The sequence below is a fragment of the Colobus angolensis genome, unplaced genomic scaffold (genome assembly GCF_000951035.1).
Source record: "Colobus angolensis palliatus isolate OR3802 unplaced genomic scaffold, Cang.pa_1.0 Scaffold41, whole genome shotgun sequence".
In the NCBI taxonomy this organism is placed as follows: domain Eukaryota; kingdom Metazoa; phylum Chordata; class Mammalia; order Primates; family Cercopithecidae; genus Colobus; species Colobus angolensis.
The window spans coordinates 2372023-2399341 of NW_012117488.1; the positions used below are offsets into that span (position 1 = coordinate 2372023).

At 38.1% G+C, this 27319-nt stretch overlaps 1 protein-coding gene across 2 annotated transcripts; it reads left to right on the top strand.

The window, feature by feature from the left end:
- Positions 1-62: 62 nt before the first annotated feature.
- On the top strand, positions 63-26833 carry GBP2 (guanylate binding protein 2, interferon-inducible). 2 transcript variants are annotated; one of them, XM_011956053.1, is made up of 12 exons: positions 63-108; positions 199-379; positions 4259-4465; positions 4979-5106; positions 5954-6063; positions 8485-8681; positions 9024-9266; positions 11952-12232; positions 13573-13785; positions 24590-24692; positions 24986-25179; positions 26606-26833. In XM_011956053.1, exons 3-12 carry the CDS (start codon positions 4276-4278, stop codon positions 26720-26722), a joined length of 1776 nt encoding a protein of 591 aa, XP_011811443.1. In that variant the 5' UTR covers positions 63-108; positions 199-379; positions 4259-4275; the 3' UTR covers positions 26723-26833. The 2 variants fall into 2 exon arrangements, with proteins under 2 accessions (XP_011811443.1, XP_011811442.1); XM_011956052.1 differs by having other exon boundaries at positions 102-379.
- Positions 26834-27319: the final 486 nt, after the last annotated feature.

A 27319-nucleotide genomic window follows, 5' to 3' on the forward strand; every position in this document is an offset into this window, starting at 1 on the left:
ATTGCAAGCAGTCTCCAAGATCTTTCCCAATAATAAAATGGGAAGTTCCTGGTTGAGAAATCATGACAAACCCTCTTACTAGCACAGCTGTCAACAATTCTTTTCATGGTGAATGAGTCACTGCTTTAGTTGATGCTTTCAGTTTCATATTAGTCCATTTCTTTGCAGAGGTTACCTCTTTTTCTTGTCTTCCGTCAGGTCTCTGAAGAAAACCTGGGAAGCACCAGGACATTGGAGGGGTAAAGTAAAAGTCCACAGTTACTGTGAGAGAAAAAAGAGGGAGAAAGCAGTGCAGCCACGGTCAGAAGAAAAGAGAGGAAGAATTCGACTTTCACATTGAAACAGCCTTCTTTCCAACGCTAAAGGATCTCTGATCCGGGTAAGACTAGGGCAGGGGTGGGAAAATATTTTACCAGGGTTCATCAGTTTTATCTAAAGTGACCATTCCCATGATAGGCCGCAGCTGAGCCAGCTGTGGGACACAAGTCCACATAAAATCCTGGCCCTATCAAGTGGCGCAGGTTCCTTAGTGCCCTCTGCTCCTGCTGTGAACTAGACTCCAGCAGAGGTGGAGCCTACATAGAGAGATGGGGATGTTTTTAAATTGTTATTTCTTTCTTGACACCATCTTAAACTAACTTTATTATTATTAGCATCTGCTTAATAAAGTTAGGGCTCCATCACATTCATTATTGCCACTTTTATAGCTCTAGGTAAATGCAGGTAGGCAACTTTGGATCTGCAAAGAGAGGGAACAAGTTATTATAATTAGGGAGCTTATACAATCTTTGTGTAGTTACTTTTCTGAGTCAGTCATTGATTGATTTCCATTTTAAGGTGGTATACATCATGCTATAAAATGAAACAGAAGTCTTGCCAGAAGTCTCTGTGGGCCATTGCTGTAAGAGAAAATGGGTCCTGATCACAGAAAAATAAATAGTTTTTTTGCCATTGTCCCCTGAAGAGATGGGAAACAGATAATTAAATATAAGCCTTCATCAGAGGAAGTCAGAAGTAATCAACTCCATGTTATAAACAAAGCACTGTTTATTATAGAAGAAGGAAAGCTGTAATGCTTACAGTCTATGATTGCACATTAAAGAAATTATAAATTTTATATCATGATCATTTTAAGTAACAGGGATTAAGATATTCAAGGCAAAAACACAAATTAAGATTTACTACAGGAAGGCTTTTTGCTCATTTTAAATTTACAAAATTGTCAAATTAGGAAGGCCTGGTTAAACAGGCTTTGCCTACAATTGTGTATATACTACTCTACATGAAGCAGACATCAGAAAAAAACAAGCCCTGGTTCATCAGAGAATGTTTCCTGATGCTGGCTTCATTACCTGAAATAATTGAAAGCAAATTGCAAACTGATATACATGCAGGTAATAAAGAATCAATCTTAAAACACAGAGAGGTTAAAATCTGGTAACATAATTGAGTAAAAAATCAACAGATTTTCTACATGTTAGATTTGAGATATTAAGCTTGAGTGAATAACAGGTGAATGCTGATTCACAGCAAATATTAAGAACCAGTGATGTCCTGCTGTAGCTCAAAGGGCTTCCTGCATAGTGATAGGAAGAAGCCATTGGGTAACCTGAGTCCCACAGTCTGACCAAACCCTGTCCACAGAGGGGCTTTGAAGAAATCAGGACCAAGGCTGGGTTAGAATGGTATCTGTGTTTCAAAGTGTGGAGATATGTATGACACAATATTCCCCAGGTAAAGGTTCCTATTACTGTATACATGAGCTCAGCGAGCTCAGCTTTGCTCAGTCCAAAGATCTAAACATGAATGTGAAAAGTTTCCAAAGAAAATTTTGTAATTAAGTCAGAAAATGTGACATATCTAGAAAAAAATTCATTTTCTGAACAATGAGATACAAGATGATCTAGTGAGAATTCAACCTTGGTACATCCTTCTGGAGAGGAACTTGGCAATATCTAACAAAATACAATGCTCTTACCTTTTGACCCAGCAATCTCACTTATAGGACACTATCCTAAAGTTACTCCTACAGCAATATAAAAATACACACTCACAAAATTAGCAGAGGTTTTCATTGCAGCACTGTTTGTAATTGCTAAATATTAGAAACAATCTGAATGTCTATACCTAAAAGAATGGTTGAATAAACTGTGGTATGTCCACATAAATGGAGTAGATGCCTGTGAAAAGAATTGAGAAATCTTCCTTTGAACTGATATGAAGAGATTCCCATATTTCTATATGATGTGATCTTTATGTTAGAAAATGTGAATAAGAAAATATACATGTATATGCTCATTAATGAAAAGAATGTCCAAGAAAGGTAAACTAGAAACTAACAAGACTGGATATCTATGGAGGATAAGTGGGCATGAAGTGGAAAAAATAGAAAGACAACTGGAATGGGATGAAGGAAAGTGACACTTCTTTGACTACAGCTTGTTGTAAAGCTCTGACTTTCAGCACTATGATATTTCGCATACTCAAAATAAATACATACTTAAAATCAACCAACAAATGAACCTAACTAGTTTACAAATAAATAATTTAACCACACCAAAGAGAACAGAGAAGGAAAAAGCAACTTTGGAATACAGTGTTTTGACTGTATGTGTAAGACCAAAGACAAGAAGAATTGTTAACTAATGTACTCTAGTTAGCAAATTTATCATTCGAAGACTTATGAGTAGCAACTTTAAAACCAATTATATGTACTAGAATTGAGCAAATAACTGAATTTATTATGTATAATGACATACTCAGAGAAAATGTTTTAAAAGCAAAGGGAAAAGCATGAATACATTTTGTTTTGTTGAATTAGAATTAGAAATATCAGAAGAAACTCAAGCTTATATATAGAAATAGAAAGATGAGAAATAAATGTAGATGTGTGTATTCATGTGCCAGTATACAAACATAAATTTCTTAACTTTCCCCCTGAGAGGGCCTAGAAGTAATGATTACACCTAGTGTGATAATCTTGGTGTCTATGTACCATTATCCAATGAAAGCAACCAGAGCCCTTGGGAGAAATGGTCGATTCTAAGGCTGAATCAGAAACAATATTAGATAAGCCTGGAATGTGTTGTAATGCCAGAAGGGAAGAGCACTGAAAATATGATGGAAGCATGTCCAAAGAACCAGGGCTCTATCTTGAAGGAGCTCTCAGTGAACTAATCTGGGACAAGTTGAGCAATGAGATAAATAGCGATAGTAAAGTGTTACCCATATGATAAAATATATGTCTATAGGTCTACACTGATACAACTAAATGATTAAATAAGTAAATAAAATAAATAGAGGAGAAAGGGCAGTTCTTGCTCACATTAGAACTCTAATAAATGTAGAAGGAATGATGAGAATAGAAAATTACCTTTAGTCAAACATCACAGTAAGTTATAAGCAAGAAATATCAATGGATGCTAAAAATAGTGACTGAAAAAATTATGAAAGTATGATGAAACTCTATTTGCATAGTCTTCAAACTGTCTCTCCAAATGGTACTGTTTAGTGACAAAATGGTACATAATATTTTATGGTAGAGAAATCTGGCAGAGAACACCTTAACCAAGTGACAAAGTGAAGGTCACAGCACCAGAAAAAGTCATGTCAACATCATGAATCCCTTAATACAAGACACTGAAAATGGCAGAACATCACTTCTGTGACATTTGCAAAAAAAAATGCCTAACTTCAATCTAATAATAAGGAAACATCAAAAAACCCAAATTGAGGGATATTCTACAAAATCATAGGCCCATCAACTTCTAAAATGTCAAAGACATGAAAGACAAGGACAGAATAAGGAACCATCAAAGATGCAAGGAAAATACAGAAACGTTAATGACTAAATGCAATGAGGAATCCTGGACTGGATCATGGAGCAGAAGGACATTAGTGGGAAACTGGTGGAATGTGAATAAGGAGTGTAGATTAGTTATCATTGTATCAATGTTAAAATCCTTGTTCTATGGTAATGTAAAATTTTAACATTAGGGGAAATGATATATGGGAACTTTCCATACCCGTTGTACCCGTTGTACATCTTTTCTGTAAGTCTATTTCAAAATAAAGTTATTTTTAAAGAAAGCCAGTGGACCAATTTGTGAGACAGCCTTAAAGAGAAACCGGGCTTTAAAAAATGTATGTGAAAAAAAGTTCAAGCCTAGAAAACAAAAATTTAATCCATATTGTAAAGTTCAGTATAGCTAGCTACCTAAAAATTGCTTTCCATTTCATCTTTTTCCTTGCACACAAGGGAACAACGCCCTGGACATGGCTCCAGAGATTGACTTGCCGGGCCCAGTGAGCCTCATTGATAACACTAAAGGGCAGCTGGTGGTGAATCCAGAAGCTCTGAAGATCCTATCTGCAATTACGCAGCCTGTGGTGGTGGTGGCGATTGTGGGCCTCTATCGCACAGGCAAATCCTACCTGATGAACAAGCTGGCAGGGAAGAAAAATGGTGAGTGACACCAGCAAAGCTCTAAGCCCCTTCTGTCCATACACACTGAGAACATCCAGCCTAGGGATGTGAGAATAGAAAGTTAGAGACGAGAATGAATGTTGAAAGCTAACTTTCAGTCCATTAATGGGCTCTTTACACTGACTTTGGAGGATTACAGTCAACTGACTCTTTCTTCCCACTTTACTTTTATTTTATACTTAGAGTATAAGTGTCCCTTTCTGGAAGGAATACAATCTTAATAAAGAAAATTAACTTCTATAATAACGACTTATAAAACATTTATTAAAGTGCTTATGTAGTGACAGCAAGCTTTCAATGAACTTTAAGAAAAAATGAATGTTTCAATGTGTATTAGATATCTAATTTTCCTATTTCCAGGATTGTAATTAAGATTCATGCCAGTTGTATTTTCTTTTATCTCTTTTAACTTCAATTATGTTAACTTTTATCTCAATTTCCAGAAACACCTACTAACTACTCTCTTTTCCCTTTTATCCTCTCCTTTTGCAGGCTTCTCTCTGGGCTCCACAGTGAAGTCTCACACCAAGGGAATCTGGATGTGGTGTGTGCCTCATCCCAAGAAGCCAGAACACACCCTAGTTCTGCTCGACACTGAGGGCCTGGGAGATGTAGAGAAGGTAAAAAAAATAAATATTTTAAAAATTTCACTTAGGTAGATTAAAATCTACATAAACCAGGTCAGGTCAATAACCCTCTTTGCACTATCACTCCTACTCCTGGATTTAGGACTCTAGTTCATTACATTAATATATTATTTTTTAAATTTATGTAGTATAAGCATTCAGAGTGCACAGTAAGTTCAATTTATTAATTATGGGTAAACCTATGAAATAATGGCTAATGATGTTTTCAGTCATTTTCTTTCATATTATAGTGAAATGTTTTGGTGAGGCTACTGAAGGTGCTTGTAAACTTCAGTAGACATTTTACAAACATGTCTGACTTTTTACAGCGGGATCCCATAAAGGTAGTAAAAACGTTCACATCCACAAGAGCACCAGTAGAAAGAGAAGCAAATTGTAAAATCTAATAACATCTTTGTTCATTAAGGATAATATATTACTACTCATAAATCTTAGACATAGAAAGTTCTTATTAGAGGAGCTTATTTTAACTACTGTGTAAAAAATGTCTTACCATGATGTGCCATGGAAATGGAATAGGGTCATAAACTAAGTTTAGGATATCAGTTTGAATTTTAGTAGCTGATCAAAATAGCTTCTGCCACCAAGTGCTCATGTGTTTCCCACTGACACATACATTTATATATAATACCTTAAATTATACCTCATAAATAAAATTTATTCTACAGGTGGAAAAAAAAATACTACATAAGGAAGTGAGTTACCTAAGTTTTCACAACTAATGAGAGACAGAGTTGGAGTTCAGTCAGTCTTCAGCTATCTGAATTGATTATACATTCTGCTAGTCACTCTTCTGTGTGGCTTCTACAATGACTTACAGGGTGACAATGAGAATGACTCCTGGATCTTCGCTCTGGCTGTCCTCCTGAGCAGCACCTTCGTGTACAATAGCATGGGAACCATCAACCAGCAGGCCATGGACCAACTTCAGTATCCTTTTTTGTGGTACAGAATAGCACTAAACCTAGAAAATAACAGCTTGATTTTTTCACCAAGTACAGAGGCAGACAGACAGATACTGAAGAATTCATAAGTCCTCTCTTTAATAAATCTCATTATGCTGAACATCTCATTCTATCTCAATCTCCACCAGAACTTTAAGTCTTCCCAGTTACATGTATCCTTAGACACTCAGCCACCCAAGACTCTGTATATCTTCTATCTGACTTAATCTTCTATCCCTGTCCAAACCCTCAATGTCCTCTAGAACTCATGGTCTCACTTTTGCAACTCTCTATATTCTTATGATCTGCTCTAAGTTTTGCCTTCTAACTGATACCTAGCTATACACTATAGATACTATTTCTCCTACAGACCTCTCCAGTGGTCTTATGTGATGACTAATTTTTATCCCATACCTTGCATATCATAAGTGTAAGAGATGAGTTAGGTACCCTCCTTGCTCCATATTAGAGTTATGGACACTTTCTCATTCCTTTACCATTAAAAAGAGAATCTTCTTTGATACATATGCCCTCAGACTACACCACTATGCTTTGTTGCAATTATCTAGCAATGTTCCAATAAATACATCCTTCATTCATTAAAGATTTTAGCTCCTGGTGTCTTTTTAGCAACCAACAGACAACTATTTAACACCCTGGTATACTCAGTTCCATCACCTTATTGGAACTCTTCACTCTTGTTGTTATTCTCCACTCTCACCCATTACTTAACCTAGTTCATTATCAATGATCTCAACATTTCCAATAGCTTAGTTTCAAGCATTATACTGAATTAGATTTCATCAAGATAACCTTCAAATTCCTATATGTAATGCACAGTTCTCACCTCATTTGATCTTCCAATCCTCCATAAGCCTTTTTTTTCTCTAGGAGCATTTCATAAATTTGATCCCTTCTACCTTTCTGAAATGCTTGTTTCACTTGGAATTGGTTCCTATTAGAATACCACAGTTTCCTAATTTTTCACCTTCCTAATTTTTCAGATTACTTTACTCCATACTTTTTCTCCTTTTAGCCTCTAAATATAACTCTTAAATTCTTGTGCCTCTTTTCTTTTTCTACTTTCAGTCCCCAGATGATCACATCCAGCTTCAAGGCTTTCAGTAGCACCAATATGTTAATCACCATCAAATCTGTATTCCCAAGCGTGAGCAAATTCAAACTTTTGTATCCAGCTTCTGATGCAACATCTCCATTCAGATGTGTAAGAGACATCTTGAGCCTAAAATATACAGAACAAAACTTAATTTTCCTGTCCAAAATAACTCCTTCCCAGTCTTTCCAATCACAATAAATTCCCACATCATTCATAGAAGTGCTCAGATCAAAAGCTTAGGAATCATCTTGGATGATTCCCTTTCTTATGTTTTGGAAATGATTAATCATCAAATTCCTTCAGCTCCACTATTAAAGTTATTTCTCTGGACTAGCCAATTCTCTCTACTTCCTCCATGATAACTCTTAAATTTCCATTGCCTCTCATCTTGGTTATCTTTTCAACTAGCTAATTGTTTTTTGTTTCAGTTTTGTTTGTTTGTTTGTTTGATTTTGCATATGCACTTCACTCACAGATGCAATGCCAGCCAGTATGATTAAAAAAATATATACCATACTATATCCTCTCTTCACTTAAAACCCACCAATGCCTTCCCATTAACTTTCTATTAAATTTCAAATTTCTTACTTTGGTTTACAGAGCTTGCACACCCCAACCTCTACTTATTTTAACCTTCTGCCCTACCACACTGGATTTCTTGATATATGTTTCACACACTCAGTGATTTCCTATCTAAGGGGCTTGCAGGGTCTGTGATCTCTGTCTGCAATGTTTCTCCAATGGATTTGTACGTGACTGGTTTCTTCAATTCATTCAGATCATTGCTCAACTACAATGTCAGAGATAATTTACCTGGAAAACTACATAAACCAGCACCACATGCAGATACACACAGTTATTCTCTGCCTTCCTTATTGGTAGATTTGGGAGACACCAGAGTGTTAGATGAGTGTCTTTTGGTTGCTAGTTTCTAAAAATACACTAGGAGCTAGTTGCCTAGTTCATTTTCCTTCAAGACAATTGTTATCAATACCTTATAATTTATTACATTTTTGTTTACATGTTCATTGTTTGTCTCCATCATTAGAATGTAAGCTCTCTAATGGTAGCATTGTCTCATTCATTATAGCATTTTTAGTCCCTAGAACAGTGCTTGGTTCATAGTAGGTGCTCAATAAGTGTTTGTGAGTGAATGACTTCTGTAAATAAATGTTTGTGAATGAATGAATGAGCTAATAAAAAGAAACCAAATTATTTTAGGTAAGCATTAGGATAAAATGTAGTATAAAAAGTGGCATTTTCTGTAGTTTTCTTAATTTAGCATCTCAGCTATGTGACAGAGCTGACAGATCGAATCAAGGCAAACTCCTCACCTGGTAACAATTCTGTAGAAGACTCAGCTGACTTTGTGAGTTTTTTTCCAGCATTTGTGTGGACTCTCAGAGATTTCACCTTGGAACTGGAAGTAGATGGAGAACCCATCACTGCTGATGACTACCTGGAGCTTTCACTAAAGCTAAGAAAAGGTTACTGGGTCTGATGGTTGGTTGGGTAATAAATAGAGAGCAAATAATGTCAAAATAACCATTTCTGTGTAGTGCTAAAAATTAAAATTTTGAACTGCATTTTCCTGACTGTTCTGCTAGAGGAAATGGAGACATTGCTTGACTATATCAGTTGGAATCAATTTTAAATTGCATTACCTACATCTTCTTGGAGACTTTCCTTTCTCTACCCCTTTAATTTTTTATTTCTTCTTCCTAATTAATTTCTTCCTTACATAGGCTTTGTGAAAATTATAAAATTGAAAGATGATATTTGAAGTAATTAATGTGACATTTTACCACCTCTAATTTTCATTCCTGTAGGTACTGATAAAAAAAGTAAAAGCTTTAATGATCCTCGGTTGTGCATCCGAAAGTTCTTCCCCAACAGGAAGTGCTTCATCTTCGATTGGCCTGCTCAGAAGAAGTATCTTGCTCGCCTGGAGCAGCTAAAGGAGGAAGAGCTGAACCCTGATTTCATAGAACAAGTTGCAGAATTTTGTTCCTACATCCTCAGCCATTCCAATGTCAAGACTCTTTCAGGTGGCATTCCAGTCAATGGGCCTCGTGAGTCACTCTCTCTACCCGCTTCCTACCTGGACTTTCTCCTTCTGCCCATTGTAGAGGATAAAATGGAAAGCATAAGGGTCACTTCTGACAAATGCATAGTCTATTGATAGCAAGGAAAATACACCATGAAAATCATAATATAAATTTTACATGAAAACTAAAACTATAGTATCATCTCATATTCCTTGCAAGGAGAAAAAAAGAAAATAACTAGAATTGAATTCTGCTATGGTAAACTTCTCCACCAGCTTCTCAGCTCCCTCTTTATCAAATAAACATCCAGGATATATATATTGAGCAACAAAGAAAAAAGCAAATACTGTATGTAAGTGAGACTTTGCTACTAACTGCAGTACAATTCTCTTGTTCAGCAATTCTAAAATATTTAGGGAATGTCTGTAATGTAATGTACCAACCACTGGGTATAATGATGGATAAAAGAAATGTGACTTTTATTCTCATTCCAGCGTAATAGGAGTGAAAGATACTTTTGTAAAAAGTGGAAAAAAAAAGTATAATGATAAATAGTGATTAACACAATGCATAAAAATAATAGGCTGCTATGAAAGAGTAAAGGGAGAGAGAGACAGGAAGATATAATTTAGAGTGTGAGAGAATGCTTGTCTGTGAAAGTCACATGTAAGATGAGAATTTAAAAACGATTGAGTTGGCAGGGCACTGTGGCTAATGCCTGTAATCCCAGCACTTTGGGAGGCTGAGGTGGGTGAATCGCTTTGAGCTCAGGAGTTTGAGACCAACCTGGGCAAAATGGTGAAACCCTGTCTCCAACAAATATTAATCAGGCATAGTGGCTCATACCTGTAATCCCAGCTACTCAGGTGGCTGAGTCTGAAGGATCAATTGAGCCTGGGAGGCAGAGGTTGCAGTGAGCCGAGACTGCACCACTGCACTGCATCCTGGGAGACAGAGTGAGACTCTGTCTCAAATACATATATACACTTTATATGTATATAAAATAAATGATTAGGAGCTAACCAAAGCACATAGAGGAATAGCTTTACAGCAAATAATGTAACGTGGAAACACCCAGGGCAGGAAAGAACTTTGCAACTTCAAGAAAATAAAACACAGGAGGCTCATGCCTGTAATCCCAGCACTTTGGGAGACCAAGGTGGGAGAATTCCTTGAGCCTGGGAGTTTACGACCAGCCTGGGCAAAATAGCAAGACCTCATCATTATGAAAAAATTAAGACTCAGCCAAGTGCAGTGGTACTTGCCTGGAGTCCTGGCTACTCAGAAGGCTGAGGCAGGAGGGCCCAGTGTGAGCACAGGAGTTGAAGGCTATGGTTAGCTATGATCATGCCCTGCACTTCAGCTTGGGTGACAGGACAGAATTCCATCTCAATTTTTTTAATGAAAGTAGAAGAAAGACAGGTGATTGGAACAAGAGTAGACTGAATAAGAGTGGTGTCCTAATTGGAGAGGTATAAAGGGGTCAGGTCTTGAAAGGACTGGCAGAGGACTTTGAGGAGATTAGAGTTTGTCTAAGCTCTAGGGAAGATCTTGAAGAATTTTTGGCAGTGAGGTAAGGTTATCTAATTTATGTTTATACATATCTTTTGGAATATTTTGTAGATAATTTGTTGGAGTGGTGATAGGGAGGGAATGAGAGATGGATGCTATTTGCAGTGGTTGAGCAATAAATGGACATTGAGTGAGTCTCAGATTATGGCAGTGAAAATGGTAAAAATGGACAAGATCCAAAAATACTTTGAATATTAAATCCAAAAGACCCGTTGATAGAGGGAATATGGATTTATGAGGGGAATAAGAAGGAAATGCCAAGCCTGTCTCCAGAGTTTTGAGTTTAGCAATTGCTTGAATGGCTGTGTTATTTAGTGAGATAGTAGTATCAGGAGGAGAAATAGTTTTTCAGAGTGGATGAAGTCTTTATATTTAGATTATTTAATATTGAGTTTCTTCTGATTTATGCAGTAAAGGATATAAAATAGGCATTAAAAATAATGTACAAAACTTACTTTTAATCCAAAGCCTAAAAGAAATGTCAAAGCAGGAAACGAAATACACCAGCCATCTATACATATGGTACTTAAAACTACAGAGAGATGAGAAGGTCCAGGATTGAGTCAAAAAGAATCAGCTCTTATTGTGTGACCAACCACTCCAGTTTGCCTAAGATGAGGTTTTCCTGGCATGTGAGACTTTCACTGCTACACCCAGCAAAGCCCTGGCAAACTCAGTGAGTTGATTACCCTATCTGTAGTTCTGACGAGAGAATATCTAAGAAGACATGTTTACCTTAAGCCAGACAACAGACTAGTGGTCTGCACCGCTAAAATTAATAAAAATAAAAAGGCTAAGTTTTCTCATTGACTTTTTTCACAAATTAGGAGTGAAGAGAGAAAGGGAATAGAGGGAGAGGTGAGAGAAAAGAAAGGTAAGAAAACACATTGATGTATTATTTCAGCCCCAAAATATCCTAACTTATTCATTTCAGTATCTTCCTTTTGAGTGAAGGAAATAGGAAAGAGCAACTTCAATTTCCTCTGTGACTCGGGTTAACAAATTATTCCATTACTATTCTTTAGCCAAAACTTATGTAAAACTATTATTTGTGAAACTCACTTGAAAAGAACACAAAATACTCTGTCCCACCAACTGATAGTCACATTTAAAAAAAAAAAAAAATCCTTTTTGCAGGTCTAGAGAGCCTGGTGCTGACCTATGTCAATGCCATCAGCAGTGGCGATCTGCCCTGCATGGAGAACGCAGTCCTGGCCTTGGCCCAGATAGAGAACTCAGCTGCAGTGCAAAAGGCTATTGCCCACTACGAACAGCAGATGGGCCAGAAGGTGCAGCTGCCCACGGAAACCCTCCAGGAGCTGCTGGACCTGCACAGGGACAGTGAGAGAGAGGCCATTGAAGTCTTCATGAAGAACTCTTTCAAGGATGTGGACCAAATGTTCCAGAGGAAATTAGGGGTATATTTGATGTTCTAGGTCATGAGAGGCAGAAAAATATGGGCCCTTCTTAGGAAAATAATTCTTTCTAGACCCCAAAATAGTTACACTCAGTTATGTGTACATATTTGAAATAATTATTAAAAGACTTAGACCTTTAAAAAAATGACAGCTAATTTTTTACAAAAATTTGCTTTTGTTAGTTTTTCCTATCTGGGTCCCATATTTTAAGAAAGTAAGTAGATTGTACCACTGCATTATTAAAGACTATTTTAACTTATTTTGTCCTTTTAAATTAAAAATTGCATTGCTTCTATGTTCCCTGATAATTATCAGTGGGGACTAAATTATTTTTAAATAACCCTAATAATTTGTTGTTTTTTTAATGTGAGCCAATGGTAAAATATTCAGAAAGCCAAAAAAGAGAAATTAATTATATAAATTGTATTAGAGAAATTTTTTTAAAATTTAAAACAGCTTTTAACGTCTGCCTCATTCCAAGTGAACAGAGTATTTTTGCATGCAGAATGGCCACTTGACAAGTGGAAGTCCTTTCCCTAGCTAGGAAGGCGCCATCTTATAAATGATACATTGCTATATTTGGAGGTTCTTGTGAAGCTAGATAGCCAATGTCAGCAATTGTTACCCTTCCAACCTAAGGAGAAAAGAGAAAGCTTCGTAGTTAAGTTATCTTGAGTGATTTAATGTAGATAAATGTGCTGTTCTATGAGACTTTCTAAATACTGAAAATACCTATGGTACAATCTTCATTACTTTCATTAGCCCTATGTTGAGAAAATACACAAAAATATTCTCATATTAAAGAATGTACTAAATAATCATGTACTCCTTACTGAGCACTTCTAAAAAGTCCCTGGGCTTAATAGTTTACATCACCTCATATAACCCTGAAGAGAAATCTATGCGATGGGTATTGCTCCTCTGCTATACAGACAAGGAATCCTCAGTTCACAAAGATTGAGTGTCACAAGCCACAGTGTAGTGGATCTGGGAACTCCAGGCAGGCTGCCTGACTCCAGTGTTTGTGCTCAGAACTATTCCTGAAATGAGAGACTTGGAAAGATAAAAGTTTCATATGAAATGTGTATGTGCTTTGAGAATCATTCTCTGAAGCAGGAAAACTAGGAGAAAGGAGCTTTAGGAAATCACAAACAGAGAAGCAGATCAATTTCTGCAATAAGCACAACTTAGGGATATTCTAGGATCTAACAGCAAGGTGAGGAGCATGGCTCTATTTAGAGGCCACAATTTCTGCAGGAGAAGCATTTTTCGGTCTCTACATAGTTAACATCCTCCTCATGGCTTTACTGAAACATCTGTGCTGTTTTCTCACTTCACAGGCCCAGTTGGAAGCAAGGCGAGATGACTTTTGTAAGCAGAATTCGAAAGCATCATCAGATTGTTGCATGGCTTTACTTCAGGATATATTTGGCCCTTTAGAAGAAGATGTCAAGCAGGGAACATTTTCTAAACCAGGAGGTTACCGTCTCTTTATTCAGAAGCAGCAGGAGCTGAAGAATAAGTACTACCAGGTGCCAAGGAAGGGGATACAGGTAAACTACAGTGGGTACCATTTTTTGGAACTCGCTGAGGGGATGCTTTTAAAGCCCACTGGGAAGAAGGTAAATGGCACTGCGACTGGTGCCTAGGGGCTCTGCCTTTCATTTTTCCATTTACTGATTCATTCACTAAGAGAGCCCACCATAATAGGAATTCCTCCTCAGAAGCACAGATGTAGCCCTCAAAAAAGGTTTATTAAACTGACTCATTTATTTATTCATCTAGTCCTTCAACAATTATTTATTTTGACCTAACTGTATGCCAGGAACTTGTCAAGTTGCTGGAGATACAGCAGTTAAAAACAGACCAATCTCTGTCAAAGTACACACAGGCAATTATCAAATTACAGCTTATAAACAAATAATAATAACAGTTAACATTTATGTTGCACTTACTGTGTTCCAGGAACTGTGCTGAGAGCCTAATTCATTTAATACTCAGAGCAATTATATAAAATATGTATTACTAATATCCCAAATTTGTATTTTTTTATTTTTTTACTTTTGTGGGTACATAGTGGGTGTATATACTGACAGGTACATGAGATGTTTTGATACAAGTATGAAATGCACAATAATCACATCATGGAAAATGGGGTATTTGTCGACTCAGGTATTTATCCTTTGTGTTACAAACAATCCAGTTATACTTTTTTAGTTATCTTAAAGTGTACAATTAAATTATTATTGACAAAAGGGTGACAAAAATTATTAGTCACCCTTTTGTGCCACCAAGTTTTATGCTATCAAGTATATTGTGCTATACTTGATTTTATTCATTCTTTCTACTTGTTTTTACCCGTTAACCATCCCCACCTCCCTCCCCACACCATCCCACTACCCCTGTCAGTCCCTGACAACCATCCTTCTACTCTCTATCTTCATGAATCCAATTGTTTTGATTTTCAAATCCTACAAATAAGTGAGAACATGAGATGGTTTTCTTTCTGTGCCTGGCTTATTTCATTTAGCATAATGACTTCCAGTTCCATGTTCTTGCAAATAACAGGATCTTATTTTTGTTTATCAGTTTTAATAGTTTTTTTGGTGTGGAATCTTTAGATTTTTCCAAATATAAGATATCATCTGCAATAAAGAATAGTTTGTCTTCTTTATTTCCAATTTGGATGCCCTTTATTTCTTTCTCTTTACTGATTGCTCTCGCTAGTACTTCCAATAGTGTGGCAAATAACAGTGGTAAATGTGGGCATCTTTGTTGTGTTCCAGATGTTAGAGGAAAGTATTTTTGTTGTTCTTCCCATTCAGTGTGATAATAGCTGTGAGATTGTCATATATGGATTTTATTATGTTGAGGTATGTTCCACCTATACCCAGTTTTTTTAACGTTTTATTAATGAAAGGATATTGAATTTTATCAAATGCTTTTTCAGCATCAATTGAAATGATCATATGGTTTTTGTCCATTCTGTTGATAGAATTTAACACATTGATTGATTTGCATATGTTGAGCACCCCAGGGATGAATCCCACTTGGTCATGATGAGTGATCCTTTTAATGTATTGTTGAATTTGGTTTGCTACTACTTTACTGAGGATTTTTGCATCAATTTTCATTAGAGATATTGTAGAGTTTTAAAAATTATTTCATTTCAATAGGTTTTTGGGGAACAGGTTACATGAATAAGTTCTTTAGTGGTGATTTCTGAGATTTTGGTGTACACTGTACCCGACGTGTAGTCTTTTATCCCTCGCCCCCCCACCCTTTCCCACAAGTCCCCAAAGTCCATTGTATCATTCTTATGTCTTTGTGGCCTCATATAATAGCTTATCTCCAATTTATGTGTGAGAACATAGGATGTTTGGTTTTCCATTCCTGAGTTACTTCACTTAGAATAATAGTCTCCAATTCTATCCAGGTTGCTATGGATGTCATTGATTTTTCCTTTTTATGGCTGAGTAGTATTCCATAGTGTGTGTATGTGTGTGTATTATATGTTTTATATATATACACAAAACAATTTTTTATCCACTCATTAATTGATGGGCATTTGGGCTCATTCCATATTTTTACAATTGTGAATCATGCTGCTATAAACATGCATGTGTGTGCAAGTATCTTTTATGTGTAATGACTTATTTTCCTCTGGGTAGATACCCAGTGGTGGGATTGCTGGATCAAATGGTAATTCTACTTTTACTTATTTAGGATTTGTCTTTGTATGGTTTTGGTATCAGGGTAATACTGTCTTCGTAGAATGAGTTTGGAAGTATTCTCTCCTCTATTTTTCAGAATGATTTGAGTAGGATTGATATTAGTTCTTCTTCATATGTTTGGTAGAAATCAGCAGTGAAGCCATCAGGTTCTGTGCTTTTTCTGTACTGGAAAACGTTTTGTTATGATGTCAATATTGTTACTTGTTAGTGGTCTGTTCAGGTTTTGAATTTCTTCAAGATTCAATCTTGGTAGAGTGTATGTTGCTAGAAATGTATCCATTTATTCTAGATTTTCCAATTTATTGGAATACAGTTGCTCATTGTAATTGCTAGTGATGCTTTGAGTTTTTTTTGGTATCAGTCATAATGTCTTCTTTTTCATCTCTGATTTTATTTATTAGGCCTTCTCTCTTCTTTTATTAGTCTGGCTAAAAGTTTGTCAATTTTGTCTAACTTTTTGAAAGAACCAAAACACTTTTCAAAAAACTTTTGTTTCATTGATCTTCTGTATTGTTTTTTCATTTCAATTTCATTTATTTCTGCTCTGATCTTTATTATTTATTTTCTTCTACTAACTTTGGGTTTGATTTGCTCTTGCTTTTCTAGTTATTTAAGATGCATTATTAGCTTTTTATTTGAAGTTTTTCTTTTTTATGTTGGCAATTATAGTCACAATCTTCCTCTTAGTACTCCTTTTGCTATATTCCATAGGTTTAGGTATGTTGAATTTCCATTAGCATTTGTTTTAGGAAATTTTTCAATTTTCTTCTTAATTTCTTCATTTACCCACTGGTCGTTCTGGAACATATGGTTTAATTTCCATGTGCTTGTATACTTTTCAAAATTCCACTTATTATTGATTTCTAGTTTTATTTCATTGTGGTCAGAAAAGATGCTTGATATTATTTCAATTTTTCTGAACATTGTAAGAGTTGTTTTATGACCTAACATATGGGATATCCTTGAGAATCGTTCATGTGCTGAGGAAAATAATGTGTATTCTGCAGCCACTAGATGAAATGTTCTGTAAATATCTAGTAGGTCCATTTGGTCTATAGTGCAGATTAAATTCAATGTTTTCTTGTTGATTTTCTGTTTGGAAGATCTATCCAATATTGAAAGTGGGGTGTTGAAGTCTCCAGGTATTATTGTATTGGAGTCTCTTTCCTTAGCTCTAATGATATTTCCTTTATATATCTGGGTCCTGCAGTATTGGGTGCACATACATTTAAATTTGTCATATCTTCATTCTGAATTGACCTTTCTATCATTATACAGTGACTTTCTTTGTCTCTTCTTATGGTTTTTGTCCTGTAATCTATTTTGTCTAAATATGACTGAATACTCCTGCTACTTTTGCTTTCCATTGGCACAGAATATCTTTTTCCATTCCTTTATTTTCAGTCTATGTATGTCTTTATAGGTGAGGTAGGCAACAAATCATTGGATCTTTGTTTTTTTTTAATCCATTCAGCCAGTCTGTCTTTTGATTGGAGAGTTTAGTCTATTTACATTCAACATTACTATTGATAAGTAATGTTTTGTTATTTGTTTTCTGGTTGTTTTGTGGTCTTCTCCTCCTTGTTTTACTCCTTCCTGTCTTCCTTTTAGTGAAATTGATTTTCTCTGCTGATGTGATTTAGTTTCTTTGCTTTTTACTTTTTGTGTATCTGTTGTATGTGTTTTGGTTTGAGGTCACCAGGAGGCTTGCAAATACCATCTTATAGCCCATTTTTTTAAGCTGATAACAAGTTAACACTATTTGCATAAACAAACAAACAAGCAAAAAATGAATTAAAATTCTACACTTTAACTTCATGCCCCCACTTTGTAACTTTGTTTTCTATTTATATTTTATTGTATTGTATATATTTTAAAAGGTATATTAATTATTAATTTTGATTGGTTTATCCCTTAGTTTTTTTACTCAAGATAAAAGGAATTTACATGCCACAGTTACAGTGTTATATTAGTCTGTGTTTTTCTGTGTACTTACTATTATCAATGAGTCTTGACTTTCAGATGTTTTCTTATTGCTTGTTAATGTCCTTTTCTTATGACTGAAGTACTCCCTTTTGCATTTCTTGTAGGACAGGTCTGGTGTCAATGAAATCACTCAGCTTTCGTTTCTGTAGGAAAGTCTTTATTTCTCCTTCATGTTTGAAGCATATTTTCACCTGCTATACCATTCTAGGGTAAAAGGATTTTTTCCTTCAGCACTTGAAATATGTCATGCCATTCTGTCCTGGCCTGTAAGTTTTCCACTGAAAACTCTGCTGCCAAACATATTAGAGCTCTATTGTATGTTATTTGTCCCTTTTCTCTTCTACTTTTAGGATCCTTTCTTTATCCTTGAGCTTTGGGTGTTTTATTGTTAAATGCCTTGAGGTTAAACCCTTCTTTGGATTAAATCTACTTTATATTCTATACCCTTCTTGTACTTGGATATTGATGTCTTTCTCTAGGTTTGAGAAATTCTCTGTTATTATTCCTTTGAATAACTTTCTACCTTTATCTCTTTCTCTACCTTCTCTTCAAGGTCAATAACTCTTAGATTAGTCCTTTCAAGGCTATTGTCTAGATCCTATAGGTGTGCTTCATTTTTTTATTATTTTTCTTTTGTATCCTCTAAAAATAGCCTGCCTTCAAGTTCACTAATTCTTTCTTCTGCTTGATGAATTGTGCTATTAAAAGACTGATGCATTCTTCACTATGCCGATTGCATTTTTCAGCTCTAGAATTTCCACTTGGTTCTTTTAAACTATTTCAATCTCTTTTTAAAATTTATCTGATAGAATTCTGAATTTCTTCTCTGTGTTATCTTGAATTTCTTTGAGTTTTCTCAAAACAACTGATATGGTTTGACTGTATCCCCACTCAAATCTCATCTTGAATTGTAACCCATATTCCCCTCTGTTGTGGGAGGGAACTGGTGGGAGATAATTGAATCATGGGGGCAGTTTCCCCCCATACTGTTCTTGTGGTCAGGAATAAGTCTCACGAGATCTGATAGTTTTATAAGGAAAAACCCTTCTGCTTGGCTCTCATTCTCCCTTGTCTGCCACCATGTAAGACGTGTCTTTCACTTTCTGGCATGATTATGAGGCCTCCCCAGCCACATGAAACCGTGAGTTCATTACATTTCCTTTATAAATTACCCAGTCTTAGGTATGTCTTTATCAGCAGTGTGAAAAGAGACTAATACAGTAAATTGGTATCAGTAGAGTGGGGCACTGCTGTGAAGATACCCAAAAATGTGGAAGCAACTTTAGAACTGGGTAACAGGCAGAGGTTGGAACAGTTTGAAGGCTCAGAAGAAGACAGGAAAATGTGGGAAAGTTTGGAACTTCCTAGAGACTTGTTAAATGGCTTTGACCAAAATGCTGACAGTGAAATCCAGGCTGAGGCAGTCTCAGATTGAGATGAGGAACTCATTGGGAACTGGAGCAAAGGTGACTCTTGTTATGCTTTACCAAAGAGACTGGTGGCATTTTGTCCCTGCCCTAGAGATTTGCGGAATTTTGAACATGAGAGAGGTGATTTAGAGTATCTGATGGAAGAAATTTCTAAGCATCAAAGCATTTAAGAAGTGACTTGGGTGCTGTTGAAAGCATTCTATTTTTAAAAAGAAGCAGAGCATAAAAGTTCAGAAAATTTGCAGCCTGACAATGCAATAGAAAAGAAAAACCCATTTTCTGAGGAGAAATTCAAGCCAGCTGCAGAAATTTGCATAAGTAACAAGGAGCTGAATGTTAATCACCAAGGCAATGGGGAAAATGTCTCCAGGGAATGTCCGAGGTCTTCATGGCAGCCTCTCCCATCACAAGCCAAGTGGCCTAGGAGGGAAAAATGGTTTTGTGGGCCAGGCCCATGGCCTCTCTACTATGTGCAGTCTAGGGACTTGGTGCCCTGTGTCCCAGCCACTCCAGCCATGGCTAAAAGGGGCCAAGGTACAGTTCCAGCCATGGCTTCAGACGGTACAAGCCCCAAGCCTTGGCAGCTTCCACATGGTGTTGAGCCTGCAAGCGCACAGAAGTCAAGAATTGAGGTTTGGGAATCTCCACCTCTATTTCAGAAGAAGTGTGAAAATGGCTGGATGTCAAGGAAGAAGTTTGCTGCAGGGGTGGGCCCCACATGGAGAACTTCTGCTAGGGCAGTGCAGAAGGGAGATGTGGGGTTGAAGCCCTGACAGAGAGGCCCCACTGGTGCACTGCCTAGTGGAGCTGTGAGAAGAGGGCCACCATCCTCCAGACCCCAGAATGGTAGACCCACCAACAACTTGCATCATGTACCTGGAAGAGCTGCACACATTCAATGCCATTCCATGAAATCAGCCAGGAAGGGGCTATATCCCACAAAGCCACAGAGGTGGAGCTCCCCAAGACCATGGGAATCTGCCTCTTTCATCAGTGTGAAATGGATATGAGACATAGAGTCAAAGGAGATCATTTTGGAACTTTAAGATTTGACTGCCTTGCTGGATTTTGGACTTGCATGGGGCCTTTAGGCTCTTTGTTTTGGCCAATTTATGCCCTTTGGAATGGGTATATTTATCCAATGCCTATAACTCCCATTGTATCTACAAAGTGGTTGACTTGGTTTTGATTTGACAGGCTCATAGGCAGAAGGAACTTGCCTTGTCTCAGATGAGACTTTGGACTGTGGACTTTAAAGTTAATGCTGAAATGAGTTAAGGCTTTGGGGGACTGTTGGGAAGGCATGATTGGCTTTGAAATGTGAGGACATGAGATTCGGGAGGGACCAGGGGCGGAATGATATGGTTTGGCTGTTTCCCCACCCAAATCTTATCTTCAGTTATAGCTCCTATAATTCCTATGTGCTGTGGGAGGGATCTGGTGGGAGGAACCAGGGGCAGAATGATATGGTTTGGCAGTGTCCCCACCCAAATCTCATCTTGAATTTTAGCTCCCATAATTCTCATGTGTTGTGGGAGGGACCTGGTGGGAGATCATTAAATCATAGGGGTAGTTTTCCCCATACTGTTCTTGTGGTAGTGAATAAGTCTCATGAGACCTGATGGTTTTATAAGGGGGGAAACCCCTTTCACTTGGCTCTCATTCTCCCTTGTCTGCCACCATGTAAGACATGCCTTTCACCTTCTACCATGATTATGAGACCTCCCCAGCCACATGGAACTGTGATTAAACCTCTTTTCCTTTATAAATTACCTACGTCTTTTTCAGTGTGAGAATGGACTAATACAACAACTATTCTGAATTCTCTGCCTGAAAGGTGACATATCTGTTTCTCCAGAATTTGTCCCTGATGCCTTATGTAGTCCATTTGGAGAGGTCATGTTCCTGGATGGTCTTGATACTTGTTCATCTGTGTCTGGTCATTGAAGAGTTAGGTATTTATTGTAATCTTCACAGTCTGTGCTTATTTGTACCTGTCCTTTGGGGAAGGCTTTCCAGATATTCAAAAGTACTTAGGTATCATGATCTAAGCTGTATCTGCTATGGGGGTATCCCAAGTCCAGTAAGACTGTGATTCTTACAGATTCATAGAGGTACTGCCTTGATGGTCTTGGGCAAGATCCAGAATTCTCTGGTGTACTAAGCAGAGTCTTGTTCTCTTCTCTTACTTTCTCCCAAACAAATGAAGTCTTTCTCTCTCTGTTCTGAGCCAAATGGAGCTCAGTGTGAAGTGACACAGACACCCCTTTGGTCACCACAACTAGCACTGTGCTAGGTCAGACCTGAAGTCAGCACAACACTGGGTCCTTCCTGATGTCTGCTATCATAACTCCCTGACTGCCACTTACGTTCACTCAAGAGCCTGCGACTCTACAATCGGCAGGTAGCAAAGCCAGCCAGGCCTGTGTCCTTCCCTTCAGGGCAGTGAGTTTCCTCAGGCCCCTGGCATGTCCAGAGATGTCATCCAGGAGCCAAGGACCACAGTCAAAAACCTTAGAAATCTACCTGGTGTCCTATTGTACTGCAGCTGAGTTGGCACTCAAGCCACAAGACACAGTCCTTGCCACTCTTCCCTCTCCTTTCCAAAGGCAGTGCAGAGCCTCACCCCATGGCCACAGCCACCACAGGCCCATGGGGAGTACTGTCAGACTACCACCAATATTGTCTTAAGACCCAAGGGCTTTTTCATCAGCTTGTGGTGAATACTGCCTGGCCTGGGACTCTCTTCAGAACAGAGGGCTCCTCTCTGGCTCAGAGCAGGTCCAGAAATACTATCCAAGATTAAAGTCCTAGAATCAGGTACCCTGAGAGCCTGCCTGGTGCTCTATCCCCCATGCAGATGAGCTGCTACCTAAAGTGCAAGACACTGTCCTCCATACTTTTCCCTCCACTTTTTTCAAGCAGAAGGAGTCTTGCCCCATAGCCACCATGGCTGAGAATGTGCTTCAGTCTCACCTGAAGCAGCAAGTCTCAGAGTCTCTCTCTCAAGGCCCTCAACATATTACCTGGGTATTGTTGCTGGTTATTCAGGGTGCAAAGGCTCTTCAATTAGTAGGTGATGGATGCTGCCAGGACTGGATCCTTCTCTTCAAGGCAGCAGATTACCCTTGGCTTAGGGTGTGTCTAGAAATGTCATCCAGGAGGGCCTGGAACAGGGGCCTTGTGACTCCGACTGACACCCTGTCCTGCTGTGGCTGAGCTGGTGTGCAAGATGCAAGACAAAGTCCTTCCCACTCTTTTCTTTCCTCTCCTCAAGAGGAAGGAAAGTTTCTCTTTTGGAGCCACAAGCTTTGCAGCCCGGGGTCAGGGAAGTGCAAGGACTTACCAATATCACAAATAATGGATGATGCGGCTTGGATGCAAGTGCAGGTAGCAGAATCTATTCTCTTAGCAATTCTTCTATGCTCTTAGCAATTCTTCTATGGTGGTACACTCAGGTTACATCAGTTAGAATTAGCTTTGGCTATATGTCACTCAAAATGAAAAACAACGGTGGCTTTAAAAGGTAGCAGTGTCTTTCTTTCTTGTATGTATGTGAGAAATCAGGAAGAGAGAGCTGAATGCTGCTATGATGACTTCACATTCATCTAGATCCCTTGTTCTGCTTCAGCCCCTTAGCATATGGCCTTGATCTTCAAAGTCAATTTCTGCTCTAATATGGCTCATAGAAATTCAGCCTTTGGTTCCACATTATAGATGGGGTAAAGAAGGAAAAACAAAAGAGTAAAAGGGCTGTGAGTCAACTTTCTTTAAAGAGATTTTCAAGATGTACTATATAACACTTCTGAGTATATGTTATCGGCCAGAATTTAGTCTGGCCATATGGGCACCTCAGCTATAAGGGAGGTTGAGTAGAAAAGAGAGTATTGGCCTGGTGCAGTGGCTCACACCTGTATTCCCAGCACTTCGGGAGGCCGAGGTGGGTAGATCACCTGAGGTCAGGAGTTCAAGACCAGCCTGGCCAACATGGTGAAACCCCATCTCTACTAAAAAAATACAAAAATTGGCCAGGCATGGTGGTGCACACCTGTAATTCCAGCTACTCAGGAGGCTGAGGCAGGAGAATCACTTGAACCCGGAAGGCAGAGGTTGCAATGAGCCATGATCACGCCATTGCACTCCAGCCCAGGTGACAGAGCGAGACTCCATCTCAAAAAGAATAAAAAGAGAAAAAGAAAAGAAAAGACAGTATTTTATCACGACCTGCCCAGCTGGGAAAAAAAATCACAGTCTGTTACAAAGTACACAGAGGAGAATAGAAATTTAGAATGATTCTAGCAGTCCCTGTCACAGTGACAAAAAGCACTCTGAAGAAAAAGCAGGATACAGGTATAGAAGAGGAAGGAAAAGTGCACCAATTTTATGTGTATGTTCTTACTGAAGGCTCCTCAGATGAGGTCAAGTTTCAGCAGAATCTTCAAAGAAGTTAAAGAGTGAGCCAAATGGACTCTAGGAAAAAAGAACTTCCAATAACAGAAATGATCCAGATAAATAAATTGGCTTGTGTCCTAGGAATAGCAAGAAAGCTACTGTGCTGCCTGGTGGTGAACCAAGGAGCGACTGGTGACAGATATGTTCAGAGGAGTGGTCAGATACCAGAAGCCAGACAGAGGAGTATGTTGAAGTCCAGTGAAAGAAGTTTGAAACATTTTTTGATGAACTAGAAAGTTAATAGAGGGCTTTGAGTATACGAGTGGTAAGATTTTTCTTTAAATAATATAGCAAAACTCTGGCTGCTCTAAGGAGAACGGACTGTAGGGAAAAAAGAGTGGAAGCAGAGAGACCAGAAACTTTAACAATTGTCCAGGCTGGAGGTGATGCTGTCTTGGACTAGGGTGTTTGGATGAAGCAGGTGACAAGTGATGGGTTCTGGCTGTATTTTGAAGCTAAAGCTAACATAATTTGCAGATGATTGTTTACAGGATATGTGAGACAAGAAAGATATCCAGGATACGGTTAGATGAACAGAGTTATTAATTACTAAAATTGGGGTGATTGGGAAGGAATAAGTTTAAAGGGAGATCCAGAGTTGCATTTCAGACCTACTAAATCTGAAATACTATTGGAATTATAAAGTGAATTGTTGCATGAGTGCTAAAATTAAACTGAATTAACAGATGTATTGCAAGGTTTTGCTCTGACCCATCATCACTCTTTCTTCATTCTACCTTTCTCTGTATAACCAGGCCGAAGAGGTGCTGAAAAAATACTTGGAGTCCAAGGAGGATGTGGCTGATGCACTTCTACAGACTGACCAGTCACTCTCAGAAAAGGAAAAAGCGATTGAAGGTGAGAACAACTGAAAACACTCTACATGGTTGGAAAGCCCTCAAAATGTTAGTTTGCAATATTGGTCCACCTGAAATTATTATTGTAGAGAAAGGATGGCAAGTATCATTCATAGTTTTATGAGAGTTTTCTTAACTAATCTGTATGATCATTGGTTTTCTGGTTACCCAGGGCAAAATTACAAGAAGTTTTATCAATGATGTAAGGATAAGACAAACAAAAAAGAGGGAAAGGAAAAGGGAACACCTACAATTGAATATTCATATTTTTTTCTGTTTATTTTTCTTCCACAGTGGAACGTATAAAAGCTGAATCTGCAGAAGCTGCAAAGAAAATGTTGGAGGAAATACAAAAGAAGAATGAGCAGATGATGGAACAGAAAGAGAAGAGTTATCAGGAACATGTGAAACAATTGACTGAGAAGATGGAGAGGGATAGGGCCCAGTTAATGGCAGAGCAAGAGAAGACCCTCGCTCTTAAACTTCAGGTATTCAATTGCATCATCTCAATTTTCTCTTCCAGTGCCCCCTATTGAAAGTGAAGTGTAAAGCTGAGAACCTAATGCCTCCCAAAAAACTTTCTAGCCCAGACACTACTACATTTTTCATTCCCTAACGGTTTTTATGCCAGTCATCTCTGGTTAGTAAAGACTGTTTACTTGCAAGCTACAATCACATGGAATTCTTTATTATGCTATCACCAACAAACATTGCTAGGCACTGCACAAGTATTTTACATTATATGATCAAATTTTCCTCTAATGGCAGAGGAACTATTAGTTTCTCATTTGCTAAATGAAGTAATTATAATTTCATGAGCAATAAGTAACTTTTCTGCATCAGAGTACCTGGAGAAATATCTAGTCCATCTTTCCTACTGAGAGGGATCCATAGGGATTTTGCTTCTGTCATGCCTGCTATGACTTTATGTCTGGAAGCACTGTTATGAGTAGAAAGATTCCCTAACCAGGTCAGGTGCAGTGGCTCACACCTGTAATCCTAGCACTTAGGGAGGCTGAGGGGGGCGGATCACCTCAGCTCGGGAGTTCAAGACCAGTCTGACCAACATGGAGAAACCCCATCTCTATTAAAAATACAAAATTAGCTGGGCATGGTGGTACCTGCCTGTAATCCCAGCTACGCAGGAGGCTGAGGCAGGAGAATCGCTTGAACCCGGGAGACGGAGGCTGCAGTGAGCCGAGATGGTGCCATTGTACTTCAGCTTGGGCAACAAGAGTGAAATTCCATCTCAAAAGAAAAAGAAAGAAAGAAAGATTCCCTAACCATCTACCCACTTAAGCACACTGGTTAAGTGCCGATGATGCCAATACTTTCTTCTTCTCTGGGCTCTTTTCCACATTTATGTTTGCCCAGAAATACCCTATGGGCCACTGTAAGCCCTGATCTCCTCAGTTTATTTCTGTTACCTCTGAATTTTGGAGACTGGTACTAAATTCCGTGATCAAACACTTGCCCTACTCTTGAGTTATGTAGTAACCTACCAATTGGAAATCACCTATCTTTCACACCTTCCTAGATATATATGTAAGAGTCCATACTACATAGATCAGAAATGAACAACAACAACAAAAAAGAACAAGAGAAAGTTATGGTTTTTCCAAAAGACTGTGTTGCATGTGTGTAAAGGGTGAAGGGACTGAGGAATGAAATGCTGGGTCACTAATATTTTAGAAACTGTAGGACAACAACATTTTTGAAGCTAAAAATTCATAGAAAAATTATTGCAGATATAGGAGACTCAGAAGAGAGCGACAGAATGGAAATTAAGGGAAGAAAGCATTTCAAAAGCAAGTGTCAAAAATTCTTGAAGGATCCATATAAGTACCAAAAGGGAAACTAATTTGGTGGAAATGTGTTAGGCTGGATAGACTTAGCCTCCACTTTCCCTTTTAGGAACAGGAACGCCTTCTCAAGGAGGGATTCAAGAATGAGAGCCAGAGACTTCAGAAGGAGATACGGGATATCCAGATGAGAAGTACATCACGGGAACTAATGTGTCACATACTCTAAAAGTACAAGGAACAAAATTTGCCTGTCCAGCTCCCTCTCCCCAAGAAACAAGTTGAATGAGCAACTTCAGAGTGTCAAACAACTGCCATTAAACTTAACTCAAAATCATGATGCATACATTTTTCTTGAACCATAAAGATTGCAAAGTGAAGGTTACATATGAGGTCAATGTTTTACCTACAGAGCAATTCAACTCATGCTTATTTGTAGTACTAACTTTTAATATGATCTTTAACTAAATCCTATATTTGAAATCATACACAATGACTCGAGAGAGATATTGTGTAACTGGGATGCATTTTCCCTGATGAGATATCAAGCAGTTTCTGTTCCAGGTAGATTTTTTTTCTCTCATAGGTACCACCCTTCTGTATATTCAGTCCCATGATCTTATTTGGGGATTTACTATGGTCCTAGGATAGGGCTGAAGTGTGGTGAATATGATGAAAATCTGATGAGACCAAACAAGCCATGGGGCACAGTTGAGCATCACTCCTGCCAAGTGGTCTTTGTATGGCATGCTGGCTGCAAATAAAGGAGATCTGGGACACTTAACTCGGCTTTAAAGTACAGAGAGTGCACAGTTCTCATTTGGGT

Coding starts and splice junctions, on each gene's coding strand:
- GBP2 (XM_011956053.1), top strand. CDS start 4,276: ATGGCTCCAGAGATTGACTTGCCGGGCCCAGTGAGCCTCATTGATAAC. Junction 8,682..9,023: donor TTCACTAAAGCTAAGAAAAG/GTTACTGGGTCT, acceptor TCATTCCTGTAG/GTACTGATAAAAAAAGTAAA. Junction 12,233..13,572: donor TGTTCCAGAGGAAATTAGGG/GTATATTTGATG, acceptor CTCACTTCACAG/GCCCAGTTGGAAGCAAGGCG.